This window comes from Danio aesculapii, chromosome 5, assembly GCF_903798145.1.
Source record: "Danio aesculapii chromosome 5, fDanAes4.1, whole genome shotgun sequence".
Classification (NCBI taxonomy): Eukaryota; Metazoa; Chordata; class Actinopteri; order Cypriniformes; family Danionidae; genus Danio; species Danio aesculapii.
Genome location: NC_079439.1, coordinates 46,918,612 through 46,930,707, shown reverse-complemented (window position 1 = coordinate 46,930,707; position 12,096 = coordinate 46,918,612). Strand labels below are relative to the sequence as shown.

The 12,096-nt window shown below is 35.1% G+C and overlaps 1 protein-coding gene across 4 annotated transcripts; it reads left to right on the top strand.

The window, feature by feature from the left end:
• The first annotated feature begins 117 nt into the window (after positions 1-117).
• On the top strand, positions 118-6,534 carry ifngr2 (interferon gamma receptor 2). Of its 4 annotated transcripts, none has more exons than XM_056458366.1 (8): positions 118-201; positions 335-538; positions 636-753; positions 3,246-3,403; positions 3,502-3,656; positions 3,750-3,894; positions 4,091-4,269; positions 4,412-6,534. In XM_056458366.1, exons 2-8 carry the CDS (start codon positions 490-492, stop codon positions 4,538-4,540), a joined length of 933 nt encoding a protein of 310 aa, XP_056314341.1. In that variant the 5' UTR covers positions 118-201; positions 335-489; the 3' UTR covers positions 4,541-6,534. The 4 variants fall into 4 exon arrangements, 3 of the variants coding, with proteins under 3 accessions (XP_056314341.1, XP_056314340.1, XP_056314339.1); XM_056458365.1 differs by having other exon boundaries at positions 156-245; XR_008837841.1 differs by lacking the exon at positions 118-201 and having other exon boundaries at positions 208-538; positions 4,412-5,232; positions 5,357-6,534.
• Positions 6,535-12,096: the final 5,562 nt, after the last annotated feature.

The window sequence follows — 12,096 nt, the reverse complement described above, 5'->3', positions numbered from 1 at the left end:
CCTATATATTTTCAGCAAATTTTACACTATTTTTTATTTGTTTTATTTTTTGCAACTTTTAATATAAAAAGCCAGTTTGGATAAACGTTGGGCAAATGAATCGTCTTTGGTGTTCAAAAACTCTAATCCCAACTCTGCAACCCTCGCGATGCTGCAGAGAGACTGATCAAGCTGATTTGAGGAGAACTTGAGGAACAGGAAGTGTGTACTTCTGTCTACATTACTAGAATGCAACACTTACTGAGGTGATTTAAACGTAAAGGAATACAAAGAAAACAATTGTTTCGCACATGCTGTCGGGTTTAAATAATGTTTTTGTGTTTTACTGATATAGCACGAGTCGCTTCTGTAGAACTGAGCGCATTTAGCGACACTTGCTTTGTTTACCGTAAGAGGAACAGGCGTATTTCCTGAAGAAATCGGCAAGAACGACGCTTTCTCAACTCTCGCAAATGGGTTGGTGAAAGATGTGGATTTATATTTGTCGAAATGACCTTTATAATTCAGCTTACGATTTTCACACTGATCATCAACATCGGTGAGATTGTGGCGTTGTGGGGACTGTTATATCAGATTATATAAACGTGTTACTTGTTTCATGTTTATAGCTCATCATCTGTGTGTTTTTATTTCAGAGAGAACATGCTGCTTAAATCCGCCTCAGGATTTAAAGATAGTCAAATCACAGCTGCTGTGGAAGCCACCTGAAGTAGATGGCGATCTGCAGTATTTCCTGCAGTACACACTTGGCTCGTAAGTTGGCTTCTTTGACCTAAGATATATATATATATATATATATATATATATATATATATATATATATATATATATATATATATATATATATATATATATATATATATATACAAACACAAAAATTTTAATTCTGTATTTGTTTATGCACCCTAATGTTTCTGCGAATCCGTATGATGTTCTTTTTTCACTGTAATACAAAAGCAGAAGTGAGAAATAATGGCAATCTCTTTATGCTGCCATTTGAAAAAGTCCATGCTGTGAAAGTGAATGGTACTGAAGACTAGGGCCAGACAGAATCTGCAGACGTTTTTTGCTATTTCTGTGGAGAATTTTGTAAAACATCTGTGGATTTATGCAGAATGATTTTGGGAGTATCATATCTAAAAACTTAATATATGAAATAAAATATAATAACTTTTATTTAATGTTTACAGTACAAGTCCATCTAGATCCACATTTTTGGTAAACAAAGCAAGTCTCTATTTAATACATCTACTAAAAGAAAATATTATTTACAAACAGTATTGCAAATAAATCAAATAAACACTTTCATATTAGTCAATAATTTTACTGAAATTAATTTAAAAACGCATTAAATATAAATTTACACACATTTACACAAGTACATAAATAGACTTGATGGGCTAAAATCTGCAGAAATCTTGGCTGCTGCATGGAGGGCGCCATAGCGACCAGCGTCTTCCGGTAAAATGTTTAGAACTTCTGCTTACAGCGTTTACAACTGGTAATTTGCTTTCCGAAAATGGGTTTCAATAGTGTTTTGAGTGGATTACAGAGTGGTTTTGTGACACACAACTTTGAAAGGTGTGTTAAAGCCATTAATATTTGTCAGATGTGGTTTAAGCGCGCAAGAAAAACGTTTTCACGTGTCTGCCGTCAGGCTCCATTTAAACGGCACAAGATGCCGTCTGACAATGAGGGCAAAATGCCTCACAGCAGTTGTTTTCCATCCTATTAGATGGCATTTTTTTTTTAAATGATCAGTTCAAAAGGTGGTGCTGATCAGCAACAGTATTAGTTCAAAGATGATAAAAGCAGGTAAAATAATTAAAATGATAGTTTCTAAGCTGTTAAAATGTGACTGTTTATACGCATCAACTGCTGAACGGAAGTTCTTAGCATTCTCCTTGCGTATACACGCAAAGCATAATGGGTATCTTTGAGTTCTAAGAAGAAGGTCTATACCTACAGCAAACTGATTTTACGTTTTTTATTCAGAAGTTTGAAATGCATAATCCTCAATATGCTGTTAGCAAATATCCCAACGTTACTCACAATGCTTAGAGCAATGGTTATCAAAGTCTCAAATCAAAAGTCCAAATCTAATATTTTCATCAATGTAAAAGGGTTGGAGTAAATGGTTATAATAAAACTTATTTTAATAAACACTCGCAAACATGAATCAACCATTAAAATGCTTTTCCGTTTTAGCAGGCCTCACTGGAAGAAGAGACGGTACTGCCTCAATGTGATCTCCTGGCTAAATAAAGGAAATAATAATAATACACCATAATAATAAGTGCAAAAGGTATGTCAAAAGTAAGAGCAAAATACAGAGCAGTATAATGTGAGAAATGGAACTTTGTTTTCCATCAGCCGACTAAACTTTTGTTTCATAGTGGCATTTGACATTTGCAAATATTTCATTACAAATAAAAAACTAATTATGCTGGACAGGAGCAAAATGACTGCATGCAGTACCTCTCTGTCCAATCATCTTTGAAAACCTAAATTTTCTTTGTCTTTTTTTCTGAAAACTCACATCCTCACCCATTAAAATGCTGACTGCACAGTGTTGCTTGATTAGAGCAGACGTCATGCTCTGACTGCATGTCATGACAGTTGTCACACAAGTAAACTATAGCACTATTGAATTAATTTCAGACGGTTGCAAAAGAAACATTAAAAAACTAACAAGATTACAAATTTAACATGCATTTTTCAAAGAAGTAAACCTACACTTTTAATTCCTTATACACAGTTAGTGCTCTTGAAATATCTATCTATCTATGGTTGTGATTTGTCTTCTGCAGGGTAGTCCTGGTCAAGGTGGGCAGAAGAAAACAAAAATGACAAAGAAATAGAAAAGTCCAAAAGGACAAAATATAAACAAGCATTCCCAATCAGCGATAAAACAAGCCCAGTGCTCCATATATTTAGTAATTTTAAACAAAGCAAGAGTTGGTATTCCAAATTCCACCTGTACATTTCCTTGAAGCTCATTCCATATATATGGAGCATGATGTTTAAAAGCAGGTCTATTTACCTCTTTCTGTTTTAACTGATCTCACCTTGATGGACTAAACTAAGAAGAGAACCAAAAATTTCTGACACAATTACCAAGGGTCAACAGTAATTTCAATAGTAGGTGATTGCCAACTGATGCATAGATATCTAAAACCTTACTTGGCCTTGCGTTATCCTCTGGCCTAAAATTAACTTGTACTCTACTGTTCCTTCTATTTCAGCAAAGCAGAGGATGAGTGGTACAACGTGTCAAGCCTTATCAGCAAAAACGCTTTCAACATCACTGATGAATTTTATGGAGCTTTATTTCGGGTCCGCGCAGAGAAGGGAAACCACATCTCCGAATGGGCTATTTCAAATCGAGTCAATTGTGTAAATGGTAAGGATTGTTTTGTGTGTTTCTACCTACCTTACAATTTAAATTCAACTGTTTTGACGCTAATATCTGTTTATTTCTTTGTTCATCCTGTTTTACAGTAAATTCTTGTGCTCCTGTGGTGACTCCATCTGCAAAACCAGGAATTGTTTCTTTGACTCTGGCACATATGGACCAGAGCTTGGAGAAAGAACATGGAGATCATCTCGAGTTTAACATATTGTCCTGGAATGTGAATAGCAGAGAAAACCCTGAGGTCTCTTGCATCATTCAAAAAAATCATGCAAACATTCATTCACTATTTTTTTAATGACAAGAGTAAAGCTGACAAGAGTTTTTGACCTTACAGGAGGGTGTTGTAATAAATAGCAAGGATTACATCTTTGATGACCTGGAATCAGGGCAGAACTATTGTTTCCAAGTGGAGTACTTGCTTTACCATAAGCCATATGGAAAAGCTAGTGAGAAAATCTGCGTTTTCATCCCTGAAACACGTAAGCCTTGTTCACATATATGTATTGTAAATACACAAGCTGAATCTGTTTCCATAAGAACTTTTGTGATTTTTAGACTCATCCAGAAAGTTTTAGGCAGACATTGTTATTGATCACATATCACATGTAATAATTACAGTACAATGCAATCTCAACTTCATTGAAAGTCATATTGTGTCCTTTCATTGGTTTGCAGCTGAAGCAAAAAAGACACGTGTTTTGATCTACGCTACACTGAGCACGCTTTTTGTTTTGATGGTGTGCAGTTTCTGCATTTTTCTATTTCGTAAATACAAGAGAAATAAAAGAGTGCAAAGATTGGTTAAAGAGTGGTTCCAGCCACTCAAGCTGGAACTTCCTGACCACTATATAGAGGTAAACGTTTACCTTTTATAATCAATCAATTAAGATTAAGTATCTGAATGGTTACTCTGTTAAAATGCCAATCTTTATTATTATTATTATTATTATTTATTTCTTTTAAATGAAATGTTTAATGTTATCTGTCTTTATGTAGTTTCTGTCCAGCGAGTTTCCTGTTGGATTGTCTCCAAGTCCCAGTGTTCCAAGCCTACAATCAGATGACTTTATCGTAGTAACTGAGAACACCAGCATGGAGGAGAATGGCCAAGAGAAGGAACAATAGAAGACAGAAAAATCATGATTGTTTTTATGTGCCTAATATTATCCTTGCGATTTAACCTACTTTGCACATCACTAACAAGCTTACGAATCCAGATTTACCTTGTGTAAGTATTGATAGTTTTCAGTCAAGTGATCTGTGCCAAGACCTGGTGGGCAAAAGAAATAATGGGCAGTATAATGGCTGCTACACTTTGAACTCCATAGAAACGCAGCACAAACTGGTAATATTTTAATGCGTTTCAAGCTACGAGTATTTGAATCATATATGATCACACACTGTAAATTGTGTGCACTTGCAATCAATATACTGCACATGCAACCATTTTTCAGTCATTTAAAATTCTGTCAGAGCTCCAATTCTTACATGTAATGTTATATTTTGGATATTCCTCAGCAATTGAATCATTAGTGAGGGCGTTATAGCACCTTAGTGTCTGCTTTTATATTTGGTGTCGGTTTATTTTACTAATGAATATTTGCTGGTCTGAAAAATCTGTTTGTTCACTTCTGCTATTTATACTTTGCATTTCAATATATACTTTAGTTGCACTTGACCTGCAAATTGGAATAAAAACTGTATGAAACCCATACAAACGCACAGACATTTATAGGTACCATGGATTGCACAAGTCCTTAAATTTCTCATTTATGGTTGTTCTGTTTCTGAAGGAATTCTGCAGAAGCAAAGTCCAGGTGTGTTTCCTCTGTGGTTTGTAAAGCTAAACCTTATTGCCCAACAATTATCAGGCTTTTGGCTAAAAAAAGAGAAATTATTTATTCATTAGTTTTCCTTCAGCTTAGTCCCTTTATTCATCAGGGGTCGCCACAGCGGAATGAACTGCCAACTTATACAACATATGTTTTACACAGCGGATGACCTTCCAGCTGCAACCCAGGACTGGGAAATGCCCAAACAATCATTCACACACATACATTACGGCCAATTTAGTTTATTCAATTTACCTATACCACATGTCTTTGTAGGGGAAACAGGAGCACCTGGAGGAAACCCACATGAATACAGAGAGAACATGCAAACTCCGCACAGAAATGCCAACTGACCCAGCCGGAACACGAACCAGCGACCTTGCTGTTAGGCGACAGTCCCAACCACTGAGCCACCGTGTTGCCTCCAAAAGAGAAATTGTTCCGTTCAAATAAGGCATGTAGAGTTTAGCTGTTATTGAATGCTTTTTCCCCCCATCTTAATGTCTAGCACTTAACACTTCATCTGAAACGCACTGTTTGTTGCCAGAGTTTTAGGACCGTTTGATCACTGCTTCTAAAATTTTTGTCTGTGTGTATATGTATGATGAGGTAAGTTGGGCTTCACCTCAAGAGAAGTTTACTATCCTTAAACATTAAATCTTTTGTAAGCTATAAAAGAAATCTGCAAATCACTGTAATAATTTACTTTGTTATTAACAGTAACTGGCTGCACCATTTGACTGTTTGCTATTCTTTACCCATTAAAATTTCATGACATTTGACCGTTCTCAGGATTGCATGTAACATGATTTTTTAGTCCTAAATATCAGTACTGTGATGTTCTAAGTAAAAGAGACGAACATATACAATCTGCCATAATATATTACTATACTAAATATAATTTCTGTAAATTTCATTTTGTTGCCATAGTGGATTCATGCTGTGAAAAAATAGTGTCTATGAGTAACAAGCTGTTTCTGTGTTTATTTTAATTAAATGTTTTTTACATGTAAATGTTGTAAAAAGTTATAGTAACAATGCCTTCATACGGTTTCAAATTCAAAACCAAAATAAAATGTAAAGGTTTGGAATTACATTTTGCATTTTTAAATGACTGTCAAACTCAATTGTAATTAGAAATTGCTGTATTGAAATGTTCATTTTTTTCATATTTATTTTGTGCAATTTTGCTGTTTTTGAATTGAGCCACTTTTGGAGGATGTACAAAGTTTCACAATCGTGAAGTGGCCTCTCCAAAAAAGGAACAAAATAAAATAATAAAAAATATATATTTTCTTGGAATGTTTTGTAATGGGCTTGGGGCAAGCAAATTACATGATGCAATAGGTGTTTTTCACCTGAAAATACCTATTTTTTTTTCATTATTGGCCACTAGAGAGCGCAAGCATACTTGATAAATAGCCTAGATAAACTGCAGGTGTTATTCTGGCATTTGAACAGGCAACTGCAAACGCTCATTTCCTCAACATTTCAGCCTTTTCTGAGAACTTGCATATTGCACCTATATTCACACCAAATTTACCTTTTGAAAATATGTTTCTGGTTATTTCAGGTGGGACTGAAATGACGGGACGGGTTAAGTCAGAATAATAAACTTTGGCTCCATGTTTTCTCCATAGAACATCCTATCATAGCATCAAGCTTGAGCAAAGAATGTGCCAACGGCATGCAATGTGAAAGGTTTTGACAGGGTAGAGTCTTAAAAACCCCCCGAACTGTCCCTCCTGAAGCATTCCAAACTGGGATATTGAGAGAAGTGGAATGTTATTAAAAATCTTCGATGCAGACCGACGTTGAGGAAAGAGGGGATCAGGTGATGCGTAAATGTTTGTGGCTTGAGAAAGACGAACAGGTTCGTCAATCGTTGTCGTGGCTATTTAAATACTTGATCACTTATCAGTCGGATATCCCTGCTGAGAAAAGCAAAATAGCCAACGAATTTTACATAGATTTGGATAGATTAAGCTGCCTTCGCATAGCTTGAATAGACTGGACAAGAAGCCTGTTTAGCCTGATGGACGGAATCTCCGAGTGATTTACGCAATGATGCTTTTGTTAGCAAAGATTGGAAAACCTGCTAGTTGAAGCAAAAGCTGCAGAAAAACTCTGATAGTAATCGGTGGTTCATGGGTCTAATAAAAGTTTTCTTGCAAAGGTCAATATCTCAAAAGTTATAAAGGATGGAAATTGATATTTCTGATTTAAAGGTATAGTTTACCCAAAACTGAAATAGACTTCTCCTTCGTGCACTTTTAAAAGTTTGTTATTTAGAATAGATTGTTGAACACAAAAAGAAGATATTTTGTAGAATGCTGGTTACTGGCACCTACTGACTGTCATAGTATAAAGAATATACTATGGAAGTCAACGGTCGCCAGGGTATACCAACATTTTTTTTGTTTGCTTGTCCAACAAGACAATAGGTTTTGTACATGTGAACAGTGAAGGTAAATGAGTAAATGATAGCAAAACGTTCAGTTGTGGGGGGAAATATCCAGTCACACTTTATTTTGAGATCTGTTTGCAGATTTTAAGTTACATTGCAACTAATTCTCAGATTATAAGTAGACTGTTAGGTTGGTGTTAGGGTTAGTGTAAATTGACATGCATTTGCAAAGTTTCTTATAGTCAGTTAAATGTCTGTTGAAGGAGCAGTATCAACAGAGATTAAGCAGACAGTCTACTAATACTCAAATGGACCATCAAAATAAAGTGTTACCAGATATCCCTTTGAAAGGATGCTAATACAGTTGGAGATTATAATCTACTTGGAATTTCAACAAATACCCACAGTTGTACACTGTTTGGTCATTTCACTTGGATCGATTTCTGTTTTCTATATGAATTAATTTTTGTTTTATAGCTGTTAGCACTTAGTAGGCTAACAAATGCAACCACACTTTGATAACATTTAAAAGTTTGCACTCATGTCGGTGCAATAGCCAAGTGGTTAGCGTGTCGACATATGGTGCAGTAGCATGTCAGGGTGTCCTGAGTTCAAATCCCAGCTCCAGGACATTTCCCCTCTCTCTCCTGTCTAAATACTGTCCTATCTAAAAAGGCCAAAAATAAATCTTAAAGAAAAAAGTTTGAGCTCAGTATGAATACTATAATTCAGCAAAGATTCATAAAATTGACCATCGGTTTCTATTATTTATTTTCATCGAAGGCTCATTAAAAACAGCTTCAGTAAAATGATACTAGCCATTTTAACACTGTAATAGTGCTGAGAATGTGCTTTTCTGCCACATAAATTTTGTCTTAAAATATATTAAATGAAAAAGCTATTAATTTCCTAGTGTTGGGTTGCGGCTGGAAGGGCATCCGCTGCGTAAAACATATGCTGGATAAGTTGGTGGTTCATTCCGCTGTGGAAACCCCAGATTAATAAAGGGACCAAGCCAAAAAGAAAATGAATGAATGAACCCATTATTTTACCATTATTTAACAGTATAACATTTTTACTGTATTTTAGATTTGTTTATTTTTTGTAAAACTGTACACAAATCTTATCAAACCCAAACTATTGGGCAGCAGATAAATTATTGATTTATGATGAACTTAGACATATGTGTTATTAGAATGGGCTATATGCACAGCTGGTGTTTTTCAGCCAATGATGAACTTCTCGTGAAAGCTTTATGTGACTATTTTCAGTTTCATAAGCTTTCTTTTACAGCATCGATGTTGAAATGTTATTCAAATATAAACAGTTAAATAGACTTAAGCATCTATTTGGTCGTTAAAGTGTAAAAAGAGATGAAAGACCGCAGGCGTGATCATTAGCAGTAGGCTAGCGCAGAAACTCCATTGAAAATACTGGGGTAAAATTAATTTACATATTTTAAATTCATGACACGGAAAAATCTAATTTAATGCAGAGCCTCTTGTATGGTCTGAGACACACTTTATGATGTATCTCAGTCAGGCAGTGGGGATCACCATTTTTTTTAAAGAAGTCAGACCTTAAACACAGCAGGGGGCTGGCTGACTGAAATTAAAAGACTGTGTGCATATGTCGTTCAAACTAACATTAAGACAGTGAAAGCCATGGATTTATGTAGCAGGAGTGTATAAAAGATTCAGTAGCTTTAATGATTTAACCTATTTATATTTTAGTTTTTAATTTGCATTATAAACTTTGCAATAAGGATGATGCTTGAATGCATGAATGGCCTAAGTAGTTTCAAGTTTATGCTGGTTGCTAGCTTTGTATAAAAAGTAATATTTTCAGAGCTCTCTAGATATATTTACAGTATACAGCTTGAAGGTAAAATACAGCAGCGTTCAGGTAACTTGAGCTCCATGCAATTCAACCTTTTGTTGAGTGTGTTTTTTTTTTTGCTTCCTTAATGCGAGAGGTTGAGTGCACTTGTCTGAGTATCTATGAGAAGGAAAATATGAAAGAGGTTAAAGAAACTAATAGCATATTCCAGGAATCCACATGGAACATCAAAATAAGGCCATCTGGGTGAAAAATGCCTCAACCAGACGCTCCGCTCATAGAGATCATTGAAAGCTGCATGCCATTGTAAAGCAAAAAGTGGTTTTGCTTTGGGACAATACTAAGAATGTAATGAATGTAAGCCCACATGAGAAAATACTATAGTAAATATTGTAGTGCTGCTGTACTATGGTACTCTCATACAGTATTTTGAACCATACTACAGTAAAGTGTATTATACTGTATAAATTAGGAATTTAAAACATTTTTTAATGACTGCTACAGCATAGTGTATGAACTGATGAACTGTAATACTGTAGTATACTTTAGTTTCTGTCTGGTTCTTGAATCTGATTGGCTGATAGCTGTGAAATATTCTGCAATATCATAACTCATACAGCCTCCTCACCCTTGTGTGTTACTCCACCCACATAGAGTGACAGCAGATCAATAAACTCACTACAGTTTGACAAATATTGCAGCTGTTGGACAACATAATGTACTTTTGAGGCTTTTTAGGAGAGAATGTAGTAGTTTAGATTTCAACTATGCAGTTTATTTATAAGGACAGTGCCTATTTTAAATATTTATAATTTCGGAGATACATCCATCAGTCTGTCCGACTGAGCAAAGCAAAGACGGTTGATGTTGTCCATCAACAAGATGGCGACAGAGACCACATAATAAGCCCTTAGAGGAGAAAAGATTGGTGTATTTTCAAACTACACTTGATCAAAGCATTATAAAATTGGTGAGTGACATTCTAAGTTGAACTCACTCTTTTTTATGTTGCAGTACTGTATTTATACCATAATAATTGTAGTGTATTTAGTGTGAGATGGGACTCGCATATAAGGAATGTATGTAATTTGTGTTGTCCACTCTTTTTATAACACTGAGTTACTTTTTGGTTGGCCATCTGTTTGTTTGTAAGGCATCTCCTGTTTTCATTACTGCAGACTATAAGAGAGAAAGAAGAAATGCCTGCATGTGTTTAGCGTCTTTCCTTATCGCAAACACAACAGTTCAAGTCTCGTCTGGTTCAGTTGGCATTTCTGTGTGGAGTTTGCATATCCCCAGTGCAGCTGGAAGGGCATCTGCTGTGTAAAACATGCTGAATAAGTTGGCGGTTCATTCCGCTGTGGTGACCCCTGATGAATAAATGGACTAAGTCAAAGAAAAATGAATGAATGAATAAACATTAACACAATATTAACTCAACTTTAGTATGGTTCAAAAAACATTATAGTACTTACTATGAATACCTACTTTTATGGAGGTGTTAGCAGATTGTCTGCCAAGAAAAATAAATCCAATAGGCCCAAACTATTAGTTACTTGAATGACTTATTGTAAACTTGACAGTGTTACTTGATTGTTTTTATGAAATAAACATATGCAATTTGTCGGCTATTTACACTTCAGTCTCTGTCCACAGTCAATTAGAAAATGTTTTAAAAGCTATTTTTATTGTGTAATTTTATTTATTTTTTTTTTTTGCATAAATCTGGGCAACATTGAGATTATTTCAATCTACACTGATTAATGTGTTTAAGAACAAGGTAAAATAAAACATATGAGAGAAAGAAATAAGCACTACATTTTGAAAAAATTTAAATTTACATAAAAAAAAATGCTGCATTTGGTTACAAAGATTTAAGTTGTTTGAGCTTTCAAGCATGTTAATATAACCTGATGAGCCAAAACATCATGACTAGCCACAGGTGAAGTGAATTTCAATGATAATTTCCTAACATGTAGGCCACATGTTAAAGGGATAGTTCACTCAAAAATGAAAGTCTGTCATAATTTACTCACCCTTCAAATCTATTTGGGATTTTTCTTTTTTGAACACAAATTAAGATATTTTGCAGAAAGCTGAAAACCAGTTGCCATTTAATTCCATAGTATTTGTTTTTACTAATATGCAAGTCAATGGTGACATGATTTCATCTTTATTCAAAATATCTTCATACGTGTTCAACAGAAGCTCATAATGGTTTGTAATTAACCGAGGGTGAGTAAATAGTAAGTCATTTTTTAGGTGAACTTCCCTGTTAAGGTTAGGTTAGATTAAATGGTAACCAAACAACCAATCTTATAATTGGTGTGTTATATGCAGGAGAAATGAGCAAGAATAAAGATCTGAGCAATTCTGAAGAAGGCAACTGGCAATCTCCAAAACAGCAAGGCTTATGGTCTTCTCACAGTCAGCAATGAGGAGGAATAAACCACTAACTGGCATCAAGGTGTTGGGCAACCAATGCTCATTGATGCACATGAGCAATGAAGGCTATGGTGTTTGGTCCAAGCCAATGGCATGTATACTGTGGCACAGGACACACAACATTTTAATAATGGTTTTATATTAGATGGAGTGTCTGT